General features: G+C 39.3%; 1 protein-coding gene across 4 annotated transcripts; it reads right to left on the reverse strand.

Moving 5' to 3' along the window:
- Window positions 1-325: 325 nt before the first annotated feature.
- On the reverse strand, window positions 326-22261 carry LOC140228054 (replication protein A 70 kDa DNA-binding subunit-like). 4 transcript variants are annotated; one of them, XM_072308458.1, is made up of 17 exons: window positions 22125-22261; window positions 19701-19748; window positions 18333-18420; window positions 17857-17962; window positions 15754-15875; window positions 15201-15272; window positions 14257-14386; window positions 13196-13367; window positions 11103-11298; window positions 10480-10619; window positions 8677-8825; window positions 7837-7969; window positions 6439-6501; window positions 5700-5813; window positions 3845-3952; window positions 2718-2813; window positions 326-1830 (listed from the first exon to the last, which is right to left on the reverse strand). In XM_072308458.1, exons 1-17 carry the CDS (start codon window positions 22155-22157, stop codon window positions 1726-1728), a joined length of 1875 nt encoding a protein of 624 aa, XP_072164559.1. In that variant the 5' UTR covers window positions 22158-22261; the 3' UTR covers window positions 326-1725. The 4 variants fall into 4 exon arrangements, with proteins under 4 accessions (XP_072164559.1, XP_072164557.1, XP_072164558.1 ...); XM_072308456.1 differs by having other exon boundaries at window positions 14257-14416; XM_072308457.1 differs by having other exon boundaries at window positions 15201-15275.

Raw genomic sequence — 22261 nt, forward strand, 5'->3', positions numbered from 1 at the left:
CCAACCCTTGGACAGAGTTTGAGCTGAAGAACCCCCCTTGGAAATTTGATGGATGAAAGGGCATACCTCACTTTTGCAGGTTACCGAAGATGAAACACCTCATTTCTCCAAGCTATCTTACAGAATTATTGTGTTAATTTGAATTTTAACACGTCTCTATGGGGAAATATTTACCCCTGTGAGCCCTACACCACTCGGTACAAGTACAGTGTACACATACAATGCTCTCTATCTTCAAAACAATGCTAGGTACAGTGTACACACAACAATGCTGCACAATTGAAGAGGGCTGTCTGAACGGAACACAATAAATCAGAACTAGTTTGTTTTGCAAAATGTTCCTTTATTTATAGGTCAAAGGAAGCTACATAGGTGACATGTTTACAATGCAATTTACATATTCCATACAAGTTTCACCGCATGTGAAAATTCATGCTTTGGTAACGACTTTCACTCAGTTTCAGGTTCAAAACAAACATTTGTAAACGATACAATTGTATGACTGTTCTTTTTATCATTACACCTATTCTATTTGTTTATCAATTAGATAGGAATGCATGATCGTTTGAGAGTAATAAAGCAAGCTGTAAAACCAGTTAAAGAAACATGCCAACAAAAGTGAAGTAGAGAATCTTCTAAGTTAAAGGGTAACTACAGGAGAGCATCACGTAAGCAAAATGAGAGCTGCATAAAACTGCAATAACCTTCTATGCTAGTAGTAATAAAAAATTATGATATGAACACATGAAAGGAAGCCACCAACATATTCATGGCTGTCTAATGATGTCACTTTGAGTGAAATAAAGAAACCGTCGTCCTGGCTTTGAAGTATATTGTGCCAGTTTTTCTTTCTACACCCTGTATGGCATTTTGTAATGAGATGAAAACCCACAGGGTCATTTCATGTTGTAGATGAAGTTTCTGCCCAGTTGGTTATGGTTATCTGACTCTAGTACTCTTCATAATGACAACAACAAAATATGTTCTTGAATTCATCACTGAGAAACAGATACCTCATTACATACACCAAAGTGGCTCCTCATTCAATATGAGAACATACTTTTTTCTCTCTTTTTTTTTTTTTGGCTAGTTTTAAAGTGTCGAAAAACCCTCTGGGATAACTGTTATGATGTCACAACAACACACTAACATACTTTAATGACCCCTACAAGATTGTTATTTGATAAAAGTGAAAAAACACACAACAAAGTATTTCAAAGTCATAACAAATTTTCCTTCAACTTCAATGTTTTTGATACCCAATCAAAGGAGAAAAAAAAATGGTAGAGAGTGCTCTCAATCTACTCAGAAACAATGAAAGCTGTATAATAGAAAGTCCTGCTGCTTCGGGGAGATTCTTTTTTTCCCCCAATCTTGCCCTTTAACGGTATTGTACTTTCTCGTTTACAAATTACTTTGTGAGAATGCGAGAATGTGAGAATATCATTCCATTAATACTGCATATACTTCCTTCCAAAGTTTGGTACAATTGTATCAAATTGGTCGTTTGCTTCATGATGTATGTCCCCTGATTGAGACTGATGTCCGACATCAATTGCCCGTTTTCACTATCTGATACAAGTATAATGTTTCCAGAAAGTAACAGTCCTTGGATGATGTAACCTTGTTAAACTTCAGAGGAAAAACCACCACATGGAAGAGAGGAGAACGCTCGTCAGAACCCAGACCCTGCACTCGAAGGCATCGGAGGGGGTGAGGGTCACTCTATGCCGTGGCCATGTGTCTGATGTCATCAAGTAGCTTCTTCGTGTAATCCTTCACGTTGAGGGGCGTGGCATTCATACAGGTACACTTCAGACGAGCCTCTTCCTGCAAGGGGGGAGGGGTACAAAAGGAGATGGAGACCAAAAATAAATCCCACTCTGTAAGATCCTGGTAACGTGGGAAGACCAACCATGCAGTGGTCTTCCTTTCCTAGAGACTATAAACTGAAGATAGAATGCCGTGTCACTGCAGGCCGGGGACCACAAGATGTTGATGTCTGACAGGCAGTGGCAACAGTTCAGCATCAAACTCTGCATACTGCAAATTTGCTTTGAAGTACTGTATACGCCGAATATTTCGTGAGGTTTTTATTTTCGCGAATTTTGCGAGTCAGGTGCTATTCGCAAAATTAAAAACTCGCGAAAATATTGACTCCGATCCCGGATGTGAATGTGACATATGCGTGTACTCTTCTCTGTTCAGTACAGGACTCCACGATTGCGAATTTAACCACTCGCGAAATCGTCGAGAATTCCCGATTCGCGAAAATTTAGACTCGCGAAATATATGGCGTATACAGTAGATTTTGTCGTCTGTGGCTTTGCCAAATCTTGATTTCAATTCCAGATCATAGTCATAATGATAATTTGCATAACTGGCTGCAACCAACATCGCTGTTCTACAATATCGTGTGGACTTTGACATCCAATTATGTTCTCATTTTCTGTCTTTTTTTTCCATTTAAGTGGTACTAGTAATTTGCATATTTGGTTTCAACCAATATTCTTATTCTACGAAATAATTTGAACCTTGACATCCAAGGACTTTCTCATTTTATCTCTGACTTTTAGTTTTCTTAATGACACTTCTAATATTTTGTGACTTGGCTTTGATTGTCAAAGTAAAGTTGAAAATGGAGTGGAATTTCACTTTGCATAGGAGACAGTGGTCACTATTCTCATGGCTATCTGATAACCAATGGGGAAACTCACATTGTACGTCTCCATCTTGATGCGCATGCGAAACATGTAGCTGTTGAAGCAGGCATCGCGGAAAATCCTGTTGAAGTCCTTCTCCATTGCTTCACCCTGTGCAGATAGAAACAGCGCAATGTGATTGGTTAGCGCAGTCTCATCATACACTACAAGGTTGGATTCAAGGCTCTCTGACCGGATGAGGGTGAATGCTTCAATTATCATTGTCATGTAATACAATCATGTCTGTGTAAAGTACTTTGAACAGTTGTTTATGGTTCATGGAAAGAAAAGAATTGAAGATATGCAAAATAAAAGAAAATCGTTTTTAAAGTAGCTGAGGTATGTGTTACTCGAAGGTTTGCACAGTGAAGTAAATGAGGGAGAAAGGGTTGCCGTGACAAATGTGAGGTATCCAAAAACAAAGAGGTCCTAATAAAAGGTGGAACTAACTTTTTATTAGGACCACTTTGATTTGCTTTGTGTTTGGATATCTTAGCCATTTCATACTGAATTTTCATTAAAAAAAACTTTTACTTCCTCTTATAATTGTATGCTCTTTAATATTTCATAAAAGTGGTTTCTAATCATCTCACAAAAAAACCCCAAAACAAAAAAGCCTGAATCCCCATCTCAACCAAAACTACACCATCCCTTTCATGTCTTGAAATGTCTGGAAAGTATTTGTCCATGAATAGAGATTATCTAATCCCCCCAATCCCTACTGTGCACCACAGCCATCCTGTTGGACTGAGGCACATTGCTACACCCTAGTGGGCTTGCTAATCCACCATCAGGTCAAGTTTGGATGGATAGCTGAATGCTGATAACAAATCTTGGCAAGTTAAGCTAGGCACCTGGACACATTAATTGTTAAATAACATCACCTGCCTTTGTAAAGTAAAGTTCTTGAGAAAATTAAGCTAGGTGCTTGGACACCACTTACATCTGTATGAGGGAAAGTTTCTTGGAAAGTTAAGCTAGGTGCTTGGAAACATTAAGGGTTAAATAACACCACCTACATCTGTACGAGTGAAAGTTTCTTGGGAAAGTTGAGCTAGGTGCCTAGACACATTAATGATTAAATAACACCACCTACATCTGTCTGACTTAATGAGAGAAAGTTTATTAAAATGCAATGTCACCTGATCTCTGAGAGAGCCCAGCTCCTGTGCCGATATTCCCAAAAGTTGCTCAGCCGTCTCTTGAAAGCAAGTCACCCATTGGTTGTCTGTTGCATCAGCCAGGTTCACCTGTGGTCACAAACAGCCAATCACAACCAGTTCAACACTGACCATTTCAATACACACACACAAATTCTTGAACATTTGAAGAAAGTTGAACCCAAAATGACACTCAACAAATAGTAGTTACATTTCATTCTTTGAAGAAATTGTGCCAGCAAAACCACTGAAACTGATCTTATCTTTGAAACCTTTAAAATTGTGCGTAGGAGAAAAGAGGAAATATTTGCAATATTGCAGGTAAATGATAACATTTGCTTGATGATTTAAACCATAGTCATCAGGATTTTGGACACTGAACATATAAGAAAGCTATGCTTCTGGTAGATTAAGCTAGTGACACACGAATATTGAGGATAGGAAATAGCTGCAAATCTTTTGTGGATATGGTTTCATGCAGCAAGTACTGTATACGCCATATATTTCACGAGTTTAAATTTTCGCGAATCGGGAATTCTTAACGATTTCGCGAGTGGTTAAATTCACGATCGTGGAGTTGTGTACCGAACGGAGAAGTGCACACCCGTACGTCACATTCACATCAGGATCAGAGTCAATATTTTCGCGTGTCTTTAATTTTGCAAATAGCACCTGACTCGCGAAATTCGCGAAAATAAAAACCTCATGAAATATTTGCCGTATACAGTACATTTATTTTGAAATATTCAATCATTAGACAAAACCTATCTTCTAAAAACAAGAGACCCGCGGGTCTAGCGCTCACCCGAGTATCGCAAGTTCACCTTTCACACAATTACTAATCTAAATTATTCACAGCTCTACTACAATTTGACCAGGCATTCTCAAGTAGAAGATGAAAATGTACAATAAGGGCCCAATTTTTTTAAGATTCCTTAATTTGGGGGGATTGGGGCCCCCCTGAGGCCCTCTGGGAGGTGCATGGTGCCCATTTTGATAAATTGAGATCCTGACCCCCTAGGGATGCTACCTGCCAAGTTTGACGAAAATCCATCATGAGGTTTTCAGGTTTGGGCCCCCCTGGGGGCCCCTGGGTGGGGCATGGTGCCCATTTTAACAAATTGAGATCCTAACCCCCTAGGGATGCTACCTGCCAAGTTTGGTGAAAATGTGTCATGGGGTTCTCCAGAAGAAGATGAAAATGTACAATTTAGGCCCTATTAGGACCACCCCTCCCCACCCCCGTCCCCTGGGTCCCAAGGGGGGCACCCCTGATTCTGCTATGAACAAACATGAAACTACAGTCATCAATGTACTAACTCATAGTTTTAACTTAGCTCTATCACTTCTGGTTCTAGAGAAGAAGATTTTTACAGACTCCTTAATTTTGGGGGTTTGGGCCCCCATGGGGGCCCCCTGGGTGGGGCATGGTGCCCATTTTAACAAATTGAGTTCCTAACCCCCTAGGGATGCTACCTGCCAAGTTTGATGAAAATCGGTCTTGGGGTTTTCAAGAAGAAGATGAAAATCTAAAAAGTTTACGCACGACGGACAACGCACGATGCACGACGGACGACGGACGCCGAACGCCGGACGAAGTGCGATCGCAATAGCTCACTTGAGCCTTTGGCTCAGGTGAGCTAACAAATGGGATAGCTTAGAATGATAGATCAATCTAGACTGATTGAAAGAACACAGACATATAAGGGAGATACGACAAACAGGTAAATGTACTTTTTATCAGATGGAAGGGTGTATAGATGAAAGGAGCAATGAAAAAGTGGATGGATGGATGTGAGAATGATGGAGAGGGGGTAAGGAAGTGAGCGGCACTCACTGAGAGCAGCAGCCTGTATTTGAAGTTTGGATAGTCCCTTGCACACTTCTCACAGCGATAGGATCCGTCTCCATTCTCAGACACCTTCTTGTTACACTCGGATGATGGACACGCCTATATTGATACAAAATGATTGAAACTCACACTGGACTCTTATGATAAATTTTCTTCTACTCCTGTCGAAAACCTCTAAAGAGCATTTACTAAAATAACATTGACATCTCAGGCTATTTAGGTGCCAGAGGTAAGAAACAGGTTAATACTCTCAATGATTTCATACAGGTGTCCTGGCTGAAACACTAGAGGGCAGCATTGTTCACAGGATACAGACAGAAATTGACCATTTGTACCTGTTCAACATGCAATAACATAGATGTTCACCTTGGACAACCTGCAATTGGTACAATATCACAGTGGCAAGGGCAAAACCAATCAACTCCAGACATATTGGTTTTGTTATAGTAACTGCAATCACAGTAACTGGCAAAATACGCACTAATGGTTAAAAGTCCAAGCGGGCTTGTTGCACACTCAGCAAAATGACTCAAACATCAGTTCACAGGACATGGAAACTTTGCTGGCATTTTGTGCCACAATCTGTCATCTTACACTAAAACATAAAGTTATCGACCACACAGTATCATCATCACTCTTATGTCTCATAGGCATTCAATTCTAAAATCCCTTCCTCTTGTTGTAGCTATATTTCAAGAGATTTTGAGGGCTGCCTTGTACTCACTGTGTACATGCAGTTTTCTTTGCGCACGAAGAGAACAGTTCCCTTCACTGTGAAGTAGTCAGGCTGTAAGCAGAAGAGATGAACATTTTGAAATAGAAAATAAAGTTGGGTGTGGTTGGGTGTGGTTTACTCTTTAATGTTCTCCAATTAATAATATGAATCAAGAGAAAAGCAAGGAGGCAAATCATATAATACATAGAAGCTTCAGGCCTTGACACAGATATCCGGAAACTTAAAGGGACTGAACAGTACTGGTTGAGGTGGGGATTCAGGTTTATAACATTCCTAAGTGAGATAATGAGAAACCTCTTATGAAATATGAAAGAGCATGTAATTTTAAATCGGACAAGACATATGAAATTACGAGAATCAAATTGATTCAAATTTGTAGGTTTTCACAATAGAGTCTGTTCACTCACTATCACATGCAAAATTAACTGCAATGATGTCAATGCCAAAAACTTTTATCCATTGGGTCATGCACAAAAACAAAAAAAAAAAAAAAAAAAAAAAATGCCAAGAAATATGAAAGTAGTTAAAATCCAATAATTTTCCTCATTTTTGTTTATTTGCTTTTAATGAAGCCATCCTGTCCTGGCTGATTGACTATACTTTGACCCGTTTGACACATTTCCCATAGACACTTGCCCGAGTATACTCGTCCTCAATGGGTTAAGAATGAAAGTCAACATTAATCCGTTAAGGACAAGTCCAGAGTATACTCAGGCAGGTGTCTATGGGAAATGCTTGTTGTAGCAAAATCAGTCCGCTCTCAACGGGTTAAAGGGAAGATAAACCCCAAGAGCAATGTGGATTGAGTGAAAGCAGCAACATTAGTAGAACACATCAGTGAAAGTTTGAAGAAAATCTGACAATCGATGCAAAAGTTATGAATTTTTAAAGTTTTGGTGTTGGAACCGCTGGATGAGGAGACTACTAGAGGTTATGACGTATGAGTGGACAAGAATACCAAGAAAATATAAAGAAAATACTATAAAAATCAATTTTTCATGAAAATTACAAATTCCATCAACTTGATATTGACATATGTTAAGGGTAGCAATTATTCCCCCTGCTTTCTGAAAGCGGTTGGTCCATTGCTCTTTCATAATTCTAGAAAAGTGAATTTTTGTCGAATTTCCTTTATATTTTCTTTGTATTGTTGTCCACTCATACGTCATATCCTCTAGTAGTCTCCTCATCCAGCGGTTCCAACACCAAAACTTAAAAAATTCATAACTTTTGCATCGACTGTCCGATTTTCCTCAAACTTTCACTGATGTGTTCTGCTAATGTTCCTGCTTTCACTCAATCCACATTGCTCTTTGGGTTTATCTTCCCTTTAATTGGTTTTCCTCTGCAATACGACCCGCAGAGGATGGCAGTGGCGTTCCTTACCTTCTCTCCCTGACCCAAATTCTGGGCGTGGACGTCATGGAAGTTCATCCAGTTGGTCCCTGAGCCACCTCCACCGCCGCCCTGCTTCGACGAGATGGACTGAGACTCTTGGGAGTAACCCTCACTGTCGTACCTGGAGGCAGACGACCGAATCGAGATGGCAAATGCTAGCTGCTCTACGGCATCGAAATTGATTAATGTTGGTTAATTCGCTATTAGCTAACCATCTTTAAACAAATCAGATGTTATGATTCTCTGAAAAACTTTCAGCCAATCAGATTTTTTGATTCCTCAAGTGGGCTGAATACCAGTCAAACTTTACAAACCAAGACCAAGAAAAAAAAAAGTTGTATTGCCATAACAGGCCATATGAAAATAGGGTAGGCAGGTAGATTTTTTTCTTTTTCTTTTTTTTTTAAGCGAATGTAATAGCACATTACACTGTAATAGTAGTTTACAGCTGCAGTTTGCAGTGAAGCGAACACTATACGACTCCAGATGGTGAAGTGAAAAAAAAACACTTTTTGTTTTGTTCTAAGAAAAAAACAATGTGCGGATTACATTAAAACAAGCAGATAACTTGCAAAAAAAAAGAAGAAAGTTGTGAAACTCCAATGAGAATCAGCGAAATACGGGAAAAGATGGCAACTGCACCGAAGCAGTAATGATTGCACTGTCGATACTGAAATATTGTGTCACTATGATCGCAATAGCAAAGAATTTTGTTGGTTGAAATCTCTAGGGTCAGGGACATTTGAAGGGTTGGTCACGTTGCGGCAAAACAACTTTTTTTTTTTTTTTTTTTTTTGGGGGGGGGGGGGGCGGCTAAGCACCACTTACCATCCCTTGAGATGGTGTGCTCTAGGGATGTCTGGATTGACTTGGAAGACACTGGACTGAAGGACGGAGAGAGAGCGTCCCCCGAAGCTGGAGAGGCGCGCCCCTTTGACAGCAATCACCGGGCTTCCTGTTCCATCAAACTCTTCAGCCTGGCAAAGAGAAATGAGAAACAATCAAACAGATACATGAGCAGACAAAACATACAGCAAATTATTTTGAAGTAGAATGGCATCATATACATAGCTGCATTTTGACTGAAATGAAAGTGTGCTCAAAACCTCTTTCACAAGTTTTTTTTTTTTTTATATATAATTTGATCTGCTTGGTAACTTGCATTTGTTGGTTGATTCTCACTTTCATTTTGTTGCCTCTGCTTGGTACACCAGTTTAGGGCTCGCTACTTGCTCCCCAAACTCATGCTGTTGCTATTTCATTCTTTTCCATTCTTTATCCCTCTGTTGTTCCTCATCTGGTTTGATGTTACCTTCCTATTCATCCTTATCCTTCACAGGTTGCCCCCATGGTCCTTGGGATCATTACTGACCCTCCTCTGCCTTTTGTCTGTCTGCCCTCCTGCTCTAATCCCCCTCCCTTTACCTATTGGGCTCCTTGCCCATGACCTCCTACCCTCCCCTTTAGTTTTCTTTGTTCTGTGTCCCTAGCCTGTCCCTGACTTGGATTGCTTTCCCTGCCTGCTTATCATTTTGCCTCTGACGAAGATTCTGCTAGGATCAAAAGCTCAGGCCCCTTTTGACTCCAAGTTTTTAAAGCGGAAGAGGCAATATTTTTATGCAGATGGCCACAATCCTCAAACATTTGTTCTCATCGTTGACAACAATGAAAATTTTAGGTTATTCACAAGTTCATCTAAACAGTGCCTCTAATACATTGTAAAACATGGGTAAGTGTTAGTTATATCATTTTCAGGGATGCCAACTTTATAAACTGCATTACAGAATTCTGAGGGCTGAAAAGGTGTATGTTTTTAATGGAAAAAACAGTATTTTTACCTTTCCTGCTACAGACATGTATAGTCTTTCAAATTAGGACAGAAAAAAATCCATGAAATCTGCAGTTCTTTTGGCCAAAAAGATTACAAAACAGTGGAAAAAAGTAACAGCTGGCATCTCTGGATGTTGCACGAAAACCATTTAAAAACATCCTTTAAAGTCAAGATTCATATTCCTATTATTGACAAACAAAATATCAAATGCAAATTGGCAAATCCGTGTCGTAAATAATGCAAGATGGCAATGTCAGTACTATGTGTGCTAGATTGATGTTTGGCAAAATAGAGGTGTAGGGCTCACACCTGTAAATAAAATGGAATGTCCCATACCCCTTCACAAATTCATACCAAAGATACCAAAATAAATGATGAAAAAAATCAATCAAAAATCAATAATGCAGTTTGGCAAAAAACTGAATAGCTGCAGATATTGAGTATGAATTCCTCTACAAACTGCATTTTGGTTGGAAGACAAAAGCTTTTCTCATGGAATTTGAAGGGACTATATTTCATTGGGTGCATGTACAGAAAATAGGCGATGCTTTGAGTGAAAAGAACTCGTAGTCTGGCTTTACGGACCCTTGGACAGAGTTTGAGCTGAAGAACCCGCCTCCGAAATTTGATGGATGAAAGGGTATATCTCACTTATCCAGGTTAGTGAAGATGAAACACCTCATTTCTCCCAGCAATTTTACAGAATGTTGAATTTTAACACACATCTCTATGGAGAATTATTTACCCGTGTGAGCCCTGTATGAAATCACAAGTGGGTGGGAAAGGTAACCGACACTCACCTCCTTGCCCCACAGTGTGAGGGAGACCTCCTTCTGGGAATCGTCCACCAGCTGGAGTGCCCGCTTACTGACCTCCCTGTTGGACGACTTGATGGTAACGGATGAGACGTCACTGACACTCTTGCACACGCCGATCACATCTGAGTGGATAGGAGGAGTAACATTTACACTTTGTCACCGTAACATGCCAAAATAGAGATTACTGAGTCATTACCCTAAAAGCAATGCCATGCTTGATTATCAGACACCGCAGAAATAGCACAGGAGTAAAATGACAATAATTGAGAATATCTAAATGGCACTGAATTATAACATTATATCCTCCTACATTCTAAAACACCAATATAATGAGATAAGTGACTGAAGGGCCAAATTCTAATTTGAATGAAAAATGAGAAAGGAAAATGGGATTACAACAGGATTGGATTCTTTGCTCATTTTTCATTTATACTATATTTATTTCTGGTCAGCTTCCCTTTGTCTGCATTACTTTTTGTTATTCTGATTTTGGTGATCTTTGAAAGAATCATTGGTTATTCCAAAAAAAAAAAAAAGGAGTCTTTAGCATGAAGGTTTAGTGACAGACATTGTGAATGACTGATATTAGAAATTGATAAACGAACCAATCATGGAATCTTCTGGGGTGTCCTCCAGGGTTCCGATGCTCTTGAAGTCAAATTGGACAGAGGGGATAGAGACATCCTCCTCCACGCATGGTTCGATCGCCGTGTCGTTGTTCAGGGTCAGCTCGTACTCGTTGTTGATGGAGGTGTACTGGCGATTAGCTGGCTTGAGGGAGCCACGTGACAGGAAGTATACCTGGGGTGGGGGCAAAGGTCACACAATTTTTTTTTAAACATACTTCATATTTTCTATAAAGTATTGAAAGGGATTGACGACCTGGTTTCCAAGATATTACTGTAATCACATAACAAACAATGTTTAACAAAATTAACAAGGAAAAGTAGAAATTACGCGGTGCGTAATATATGTCCCCGCCGGAAGTAGCATTTTGTAACAAAATGTGCAATATAGGTAAAAAATCAAGGTCAAAGGTCAAAGAAGTCAAAGGTCAAAATTCTGTGTAGAAGTTTTGAAGCCCTCACCTAGTGCCATCACATAAAGCAAATGGAATCGAAATTGGGTTAGAAATGGCGAAGGAGTAGCATTTTGTAGCCAATGTACAATATAGGTCAAAAATCAAGGTCAAAGGTCAAAGAAGACAAAGGTCAAAATTCTGTGTAGAAGTTTTGAAGCCCTCACCTAGTGCTATCACATAAAGCAAACAGAATCGAAATCGGGTTAGAAATGGCGAAGGAGTAGCATTTTGTAGCAAAATGCACAATATAGGTCAAAAATCAAGGTCAAAGGTCAAAGAAGTCAAAGGTCAAAATTCTGTGTAGAAGTTTTGAAGCCCTCAACTATTGCCATCATATAAAGCAAACGGAATCGAAATCGGGTTAGAAATGGCGAAGGAGTAGCATTTTGTAGCAAAATGTACAATATAGGTCAAAAATCAAGGTCAAAGGTCAAAGAAGTCAAAGGTCAAAATTCTGTGTAGAAGTTTTGAAGCCCTCACCTAGTGCCATCACATAAAGCAAACGGAATCGAAATCGGGTTAGAAATGGCGAAGGAGTAGCATTTTGTAGCAAAATGTACAATATAGGTCAAAGGTCAAGGTCAAAACTGAAATTCTGTGTAGAAGTTTTAAAGCTCCCATGTAGTGCTATCATATAAAGCAAACAGAATCAAAATTGGCTCATAAATGACAGAGAAGTAGCAAATTGAACATTTTGATCACACACGGACGCACGGACGGACGCACGGACGCACGGACACACACACGTACGGAGCCCGTTTCATAGTCCCCTGCTCGAACTCGTTCGGCGGGGACAATTAAATGATTTTGGAATTACTGCTTGAAATGAGATATTTTGGCCAAAGATGTTGACTCATCAGCACTGCTTAATTTGAAGTGAACAAAAAATATATTCAGACCATCTTTGTGTGACAATATTTTGTGATATTATATAAATTTCATTTTGATCAAGATATCTTGAGTTTCTTGTATCAAAAATTGTGGCTAGGTGCAGGGATGCACAACTCAGACACAATGTCTGGTGAGCGTACTAAAAATGTATCTTTTTCATATCATGAAGGAACTATCAAAATCAATTATACGAAACTAAATAGAATGTAGCTATCTAGTTGGTCGATTGCTCATCACGTGACATTTAGTTAAAAGTTTCATCGCATGCTGTGGCTGTCAGCCGTGTAATTTTGTTCGAGCAAAAATGGATAATGCATGGCTGACGTCACGCATTTCCATTGACTCCCGTGTTAAACTCACGACTGACTCGAAGTTTTTGTTCCATCGCATGGCTCTGATGTCACAATAAACATACATTTGCAATGTGCACTCAACAATTACAAGCGCGCTTACAAGCACATACTTTTTTCACTCATTTTTGTTAACAACTTCTACCAATCGGCTTTGCGTACATTCATATTCACGGTGACTCAACTGTGACTGTGCAGCCACTCATTCGTTTTTCACGGAAAATGGTTGCCATTTCTGTGCTAAATTCAAGAATCTGTGTGGACCACATCTGTTGACATTTGAGGTGTTGTATAAATAGTATATCGTCTTTACTCGTGCAATGGAACAAGATTTCGCCCTCGTGACCATTCATTATGTGTGTAATATTTGCCTGACCTTTCCAATCTCCATCAAGTCGTAGAACTTGTCCACGGTCTGGTTAAACGCTGTGCAGCGGATCTCGCCTGACTGGTCCAGGAGGTCCATGGAGAACAGTTTGCCCTCCCCTCGGGCGTTGCTCCACTGACGGATTGCCGTCTTGTTTGTCACACGCACCTTGATGGTCCATCTTGAAAAAGATTTTAAACCAAAAGATGTTTAGGATACGTACAACGGCAGAAGCCAACAGACATCAAGCGATCATCCATGTTGGAAAGTCTGACAATCAACAAGATAGGCTAGACTGCTTGAATGCACGAAAGCTGTTTTTGTGTAGTCAAGTAGCAGATACAAAACGGCTGACTTAATTGAGGAATGATATCACTTGTGTAGTGCTCCTGTATGTTTCACACACGACAAAGACAACAAAATCATATTTTCTTGAATCTGCATAAAGATTCTCTCTTTCCATATGAGGAGCAATGAAAAGAAATCAAAGCAATTATATCCGTAAAAAAGGCATAAATGTAAACTCCCGGGTTCAAAATTTTTTATCAATGTGGACGACAGATCTACAAGCATTTTTTTTTCACAGCTCTCAGTTGGTAGGAATTTAAAAATTGCTTAAATTTTATAACACAGAGTATTGGAATTACTTTGTATGTGCCACAAAAGATTTGCATGATCTCATCAAATCAGGAGTGACATGCAAGGTGTGAATGTACAGTTCAGATTTTAGGTGGAACTGACATTTTATTTAAGGAATATGCAGTACAAAATTGTATATATGTTCAAGAAGAAGTTCACATTTAAAATCAGCATTTTGACTCTCAACAAGCTCTAAATACACAACAACAACAACAAATATCATTTGAGGACTATGATTTGTGTTTTTGCCTGAGATTCTCGCATTCAATTTCTGGATTTTCAATGGTCTTTTTTTTTTTCCCCATGTGAATGGTCGGCAATTCCAGAAGAGTCTTGATCCTTTCTGTCTCAGGGACTTTGGGCAGTATACAACACTATGGGGTTTTCTGTGCCAATCAGCACTCAAAGCACACAAAGAAATTAAAGAGCACCTGTTCTGGTAGGGGGTGAGGCTGGAGATGGGCTGGACCTTCTTGTTTGGTGGAGAGGTGGAGGAGGCCCCGTTGGCCTGGCCGTAGAAGGACCCGCCCTGGTTTCTGTTCGGCATCGACTGCACGTTTCCTGATACCAGATCACGGTAGAGATTGAAGGCTGTCAGTTTCGACACACTAGTGCCGGTTGGCCTGCCTTTGGACTGTGCTGTGTCTTGATATGCACTTTATATCTTTCATTGTTTTTGTTTTTTTAAACCAAACATCTCACCTACCTAAGCTACTGTATAAGCTGTTATTTTCGCGTACAGATATTTTTGCGAATGAGGTGACAAATATTTTTGTGAGATGTTATTTTTGCGAATTGACATCGAGGCTATTGTAAATGCGCTATTACCTAAGCACATGGCAACATTTTTGCGTGTTGTTAAATTCGCGGTCCAACTGTGATTCGCTCATACAGTAATCTGCTTCATACATTATAATACTGGGTGAAGAGCAAACTGTGCCTATGCATTCTCTTTAAAGAATTGTCTCTGATAATCAGAATAATAATTCCTTTATAATAATAATTGCTTAAGAGGATTTATAGCCACTGCCATTCTAGAAATGTTTCTGTCTTCACTAACATTCTCTTTCTTCTGTGGGATAAAAGTCAGTTTTGACGTTGGAAGTCTTGCTAGACATATAACTGGTTGGTCGTCATGTTTCGGACAGAGTCAAACTAACATAGGTATGTGTTAATAGACATCTCCTATACGCCTTCAAAACATCATTTTGAATGCACATCTGTCTTCGTATTTTGTCAGAGGCAAGTCATGTATAAACCTTTGTCATTTTCTACATATGTCATTCCCCCAAAGCATTGTGACAAACAAGCCAGTTCAAAGTTGCAGATTTAGAAAAGGGCAGTATTACTAAATATTTGCACTAACTCTACTCACCTGCATTTCCATAGTTGGTGGGCCGGGCTCCTAGCGGCTGCTGGTTTGTCGGCTGGGGCTGGGCCTGGGGGGCTGCTGCAAAACATGGCAAAGATTTCTCTACATCATATAAACATTCATAAGATAGTGATTGGATCATATAACATTCATAAACTACTCCAATCTTATTCTATTCAAATGCATCATGTAAGGCAAAATTGACAACCACCAAAAAGAAAGAAACATACACACCCAATAAATGCATACAAAACAAAACAAAACAGGGAAATGAATTAAACTGATGTTAACAAAATATTCCTTTCATTGTGGGAGGAAGAGCTGGGGAAAGATGAAAACAGAAACACATTTTATAGGTTCCATGTATTTGAAATATCGAACATTTTTCCAGTTCTGAATAAATTGATGTTCATATAATATTCAGAAAACTTAATAGAGTCTTGATCTGAATGAAAGTTAAAAATCTAGGCTAAACAGAAAGAGTACCACATTTTTTTCCAATTGACTAATACCTTAGATATAATAAATGAATACTGACTTAGAAGAGTATACATACCTGGACCTCCTGCAGGTCGAGACGTTTGACCAGTTGCTGATATCGGTGAGGGGTTTCCCAGAGTGACCCCTATTTCTCCACCCTTCTTGACCACTTCCAGGTCCAGGACAACAATGACCCGTCTGAAAAAAATATTAAAGGCAGTAGCTAGGGGTCATCCTCTATACTATATCTACTCTCTTTCACATAATAGGATCACAATGTCAGTGCTCAGTGGCCCGAGTTGGTATCACAGCCTGGAATTCCATTATGTCTACTCACAGACGAGAAATAAGCCCCCTTTATAGTTACATGTAGTTGTTGACATCACATATTAACTGTAATAGTTGATGGGCAGATGCACAGCAGTATCCCAAGCCTCACGTAACATTATGTATCAGTCATGTCCGCACTGGTGCAAAGTGAGCTAACAGACTATCATGTCACTAAGAAATATATTGCCAATGAAATTGTGCAATATACATCTCCCAACAAACAAGGAAAAGTAGAAATTACGCGGTGCGTAATATATGTCCCCGCCGGAAGTAGCATTTAGTAGCAAAATGTACAATATAGGTAAAAAGATCAAGGTCAAAGGTCAAAGAAGTCAAAGGTCAAAATTCTATGTAGAAGTTTTGAAGCCCTCACCTAGTGCCATCACATAAAGCAAACGGAATCAAAATCGGGTTAGAAATGGCGAAGGAGTAGCATTTTGTAACAAAATGTGCAATATAGGTAAAAAATCAAGGTCAAAGGTCAAAGAAGTCAAAGGACAAAATTCTGTGTAGAAGTTTTGAAGCCCTCACCTAGTGCCATCACATAAAGCAAACGGAATCGAAATCGGGTTAGAAATGGCGAAGGAGTAGCATTTAATAGCAAAATGTACAATACAGGTCAAAAATCAAGGTCAGAGGTCAAAGAAGTCAAAGGTCAAAATTCTGTGTAAAAGTTTTGAAGCCCTCACCAAGTGCCATCACTTAAAGCAAACGGAATTGAAATCGGGTTACAAATGGCGAAGGAGTAGCATTTTGTAGCAAAATGTACAATTTAGGTCAAAAATCAAGGTCAAAGGTCAAAGAAGTCAAAGGTCAAAATTCTGTGTAGAAGTTTTGAAGCCCTCACCTAGTGCCATCATATAAAGCAAACGGAATCGAAATCGGGTTAGAAATGGCGAAGGAGTAGCATTTTGTAGCCAATGTACAATATAGGCAAAAAATCAAGGTCAAAGGTCAAAGAAGTCAAAGGTCAAAATTCTGTGTAGAAGTTTTGAAGCCCTCACCTAGTGCCATCATATAAAGCAAACGGAATCAAAATCGGGTTAGAAATGGCGAAGGAGTAGCATTTTGAAGCAAAATGTACAATATAGGTCAAAGGTCAAGGTCAAAGGTCACAACTGAAATTCTTTATAGAAGTTTCAAAGCTCCCATGTAGTGCTATCATATAAAGCAAACAGAATCAAAATCGGGTTAGAAATGGCGAAGGAGTAGCATTTTGAACATTTTGATCACACACGGACGCACGGACGGACACACGGACGCACGGACGGACACACGGACACACACGTACGGAGCCCGTTTCATAGTCCCCTGCTCGAACTCGTTCGGTGGGGACAAAAACAGAACAAGAAATCAAAGACAGTGGGCTCCTAGTCATTCCACATTGTCTACACACAGACAACATAGCTCCCAGGTTGCTATCTACGATATGCATTTCCTGACCACGGTGTCTTTTTCCATGAAAAATAAGTACATACTTGTACAAGGATTTCTTGGAACCTGTTTCATCTTTGGCTGCATCGCAAAAGGAGAAATAAGCCTAAATTCTTTGTAGTGTTGTTGTAATTGAATCTTGCTGATATGCACTGCATACACCAAATATTCGTGAGGTTTTTGTTTTTGCGAATTTCGTGAGTTGGTTCCTATTCGTGAATTTAAAAACGGGCAAAAAGTGTAACTCTGATGCCAACATAAATGTGACATTCACACATACACTATGTACATTTCTCTATTCAGTACTGTACTCCACAATCGTGAATTTAACCATTCGTGAAATTGTTGGGAAGTCCTGATTCGTGAAAAATTAGACTCCCTAAATATATGGCGTATAACTTATACACTAACTAACCTGTCGTTCGCAATGGGGTTGCAGGAGTAGTTTTTGAGTCGCATGGCTGCCTTGACGTCAAGATCCCCATTCTCCACCATCTGATTCAACTGTGTGGCCAACATGGCTGACAGGAAGAATGTGAAATGCAACATCAAAAAAGTGTGCATCAGCCTGTGAGACTGGGTGCCCAGTTCACACACGAAAAATATCTTCCCTCCAATAAAAGTCAGAACGTATGACAAAGAATAGTATTAAATTTGAGATGCAAGCTATCAATATTCACTTCAGAAATCTGGCCATTGTCTAATTTTATGATAAAATTTGATATATAATTGACAAATCTTGATAGAAATAAAATTATCACACTTTATCTGAAACACATGCAGAGCATTTGATTATGATAGGTTCTATCAGTAAGTCTTGTTGGCCGGGTTAGATTATCTTTATGCCGACAGTAACATGCTAACATGTAATTGGAGACATGGGTTAGTTACCTGTGCAGCTATTGACCCCATCTGAGAGCAGAAGTCTGTAACGGTCAATGGCCTTGCCACTGGGGGCAGCATTCATCTTCTTGCAGGCCTGGGAACAATAGGTGGAGATGTAGTTTGTTATTCCATGTTAGTCACGATGCAAAGGAAGATTCTAAGGTAAGAATCTTTGGATATAAATACACCTACTGTACGTAAGGAACAGTGAAATACTATGGAATGCTCTATCATGAGTATGGGATGCAAAAGGGAAGGTTTGAAAGTCATATACTGAAGCCATGTTTTAAAAGAAGAGAAATATAGATTTTTCTTGACAGCCTGTGGATGAAGGATGTGGGATATGTTTGAAATATGGCACGAAATCATTCAATGTTGATACCTAATGGCATTACATTTTACACTATCTAATGAATACATGTACATGCACCCTCCCTGCTGTAATTTCTTCCACATTAGGTTACCTGGTACTCATTTTTCAATATGTTGCTCTTAATCCTAACTAGGCCGGGGGGGGGGGGGGGCTCCGAGGCCCCCCCTCCCTCGACGTTCCGCGCGATGTATCGCTAACGCGAAAAGCTATCGCCGCGACGTTTCATGACTTTTTTCTTTCAAGTCTCCCGCATCTTTTGACACCAAATTTGCGATGCCCAGGTGCGCGGTTTCGAAGTTGCGCATAAATATGTATGTGCATGTCAGACCAAAAATTGCTCAAAAACGTGAATTTGTGTACAATTTCAATGCAAACTGTGCTTACAGGCAAATTTCACAAAAGCATGATTATTTGGGGGTTTTATTGATTAAAATTAATTATTAATATATTTTCTTGTTCGGAATAATGTTGCAAACAAGTTTCATCGAAAAAACAATGGAATCATAAAGTCAAAAAAACAAGGAAATACATAAGAAATTCAAAAAACAATAAAGTACTTCAGAATTTTTTTCTGATGGCACAATTTTTTTCTCTTATATTTGCTCAGGACACTAAAAAGAATATTTACACAAAAAATGTGCCCATTTTGAGCTTTATTTAGTGATTTATGCCAAATTGTCTGATTTCATGCATCATCATGCATAAATTAGCATAATTTAGCATAAATGATATTTTTTTTTTTAAAATTTAACTTCATGGTACTTTAGATTACATCATAGGCAATGTGTGTGCCAATTTTCGTCGCGATCGCGCGGTCGATGGCCGAGATCTGGAGGGGGGGGCCTGAGAGGCCCCCCCCCCGGCTCTATGATCTTCCTAAATAGCCCGGCCTAGATAGGGTTAAATACAAAAAAAAACAATCAAACAAGCAAGCAAAAACACCCCTCCCCCCCCCCCCCCAAAAAAAAAAAAAGAAGAAAAAGAAAAAAGATCTCACTTACCAGTAACTGAAGGATTGGTGCTTGAACATGGTCACCTTTGAAGATGGCCTACAAGGTGAGAACAAATAAAACTTTGAAGTTATCAGCAACTTAAAGCATTACTGAAATCCATCCTGCCCAACAAAGAAAAGTTCTTTTCAGACATTCCAAGAAAATGGGAACAAATTCAACTTTGTCAGTGTTACATCGTCGGTACCCCTAAGGTAAGTTCAGGACAAGGTCAATGCCCGTTCTGACGCAGGTCAATGATCTAAACAACAAACTAACAACTAAGGACCTAAGGATATCTTTTTGCTGATAACACTGCAGTTTAGAGGGTGGTAACAAACACTGCTAACCATAACAACAGGCCTCCAAGAAAACATGGCAGTCATGACATCGTCTACGCAGGACACTGCAGGACAAACATCGCTGTTAGCGTTTCATCTCAAGATACATGGTGAATGTTGTGACGATGATCCCCTTTGACTGTGGGCATTGATGTACAGACACACAACAGTACAGTTGAGCCATAATATTACGACACAATGTTGGTAAAAATCTGGACCAACACAAAGACTATGCAAAAACAAACAATGAATGGATGATGGTGAAGAGAACAGTGTCCGGCAAGAAGGGGGAAAAAGGCACCCAAGCAGTTTTGAGTCCAAGCAAATATCTCAAGTTTTACCACACCAGTAATATAAAAAATTTGCACAAAACACTTTCTCACATGTATTTTATCATACAATGTAAATTTGAACCACACTGACTGATTGTTGCTGTTGGGTAACATTCTGCATTTTTATAATACTTTTTTATGTGATGCTAGTGTACTTTTGCACTGTCCAAAGTCAAACAGATGTAAGTTTTAACACTTTTAGTAATTACAAGTGTCGGAAAATCATTGGAAAATCTTGATGACTTGAAATGCTGCTCTGTACACAAGCACAGTACGAATACATTCAGGGGGTGGTCATTTGGTCTGAATGAAGCAACACAGCGGCTTTTTCTATGGTGTCGTTGAAAAGCTAAATTCTTTTTTTCTCTCTTTTCCTCGGTCAAGTCTTGCATTAGCGGCTGTAGCTTCAACGCAGTTGTGCGCATGGGTGAGTGTGTGCTGCTGCTTATATCTTTCTCTTTCTTTTCTATCTTTGCTTTCATTTTCAGGTAGAATCTATCCCTAAATTTCCCTTTCCTTCCCATCAATCATTTCTTTCTGGTTTCCTCTTGTCTAACTTTCTCAGTTTCCTATTTGACTGTACTTTCTGCCTAATTATTCTTTGTTTTCTTCATGGATATGATTCTTTCTATCCTTCCCAATTATCTATGCTTTCATCCAGTTTTGATTCATCTCTCATTCTATTATTCTACCTAGTGCTTTTCTGTTTTCAATCTATATTTTTCTCTTTGCTTTCCTCTTTTCTTTTCAAACAAATCCATCCCTCCCTTGCTTTCCTTTATAATGCAAGTTTCTCTTCTTTTTTTCCTTCCATCATCTTTTAGTGAACTCTCTATTTTATAAACCTTTTGTCTTATTTTTTCTAGTTTTTTAAATATGTTTACTTTTATTTTCATCCTTTCCCCATTTTTACTAGTCTTTTTTTTTTTAATGGAGTTACCCTTGTCTTATAACCACATTTTTCACAATCTTCTTTCATGCACACACACACACACACACACGAACAACCTTAATCCTTATCGATCGCTCGTACCACAACTCGGTAGCCTACAAGCTGAGAAAGGCGGAAAAAAGGAATACATGTATCTTTTTAAAGATACCACAGAAAAACTTGCTCTGATCCCTGTGAGATAGCTACAATCAGATCAATCGCGGGGCTTGCTGCTAGCTGCCGTAAACATGTTTTATACACTGTGCTAGCTGCGCCGTCTGATCTGTGGCTGTTCAACACAGTTATCGCAGAGTGAACTAGAATCTAGCTGCTATTGACATATTCCGACAAGTGAAAACGGTGAAAAATTCCTTTTCTACTGGACTTGAATCTCACTCAGATGCAAATATTTGAGGCTGTTGGATATTCAGAGTAAGTTTACGGTTTGTGCATGTTTGGAGATCATTTGACAAACAGGTGCGAAAGTGGCGTAATTTAACTATTACCTGGTTACAGAGATCCGTCCTAGCACCTTTTTAATTTTGTTTTTATATATTTCATGAATATGTGGATCTAAAACGAACCTACATTACATCCATGCTTCTTCTTCACTCAGCACTTTATAGCACATTCATCAGGCACATTTGTTTGACTTTCCAAATGCAATGCAATGTGTGTCATAAATTTACTCATTGAACATGTTGAACATTTTGAGATTCACAGCCAGACTGCCAAGTCACCACCAATCATGCCAATGCACCAAGTTGACCAACGATATCAAAACAACATCAGGATCTGAGGCATTCTCACTAATTTTACGCGTGTGACATACCTCAAGACATGCAGAAGTTAACAAGTTGCTCATTTTGTGTTGTGCGTCTTTTCATTCACTTCTTCCACCAAGACGTTCTTGCTTTTCAGTCCAGATATTCGTCCTCCAGCAGTAGCAGTCACGACTCGGGAATACCT

Source organism: Diadema setosum, chromosome 4 (assembly GCF_964275005.1).
Source record: "Diadema setosum chromosome 4, eeDiaSeto1, whole genome shotgun sequence".
Lineage (NCBI taxonomy): Eukaryota > Metazoa > Echinodermata > Echinoidea > Diadematoida > Diadematidae > Diadema > Diadema setosum.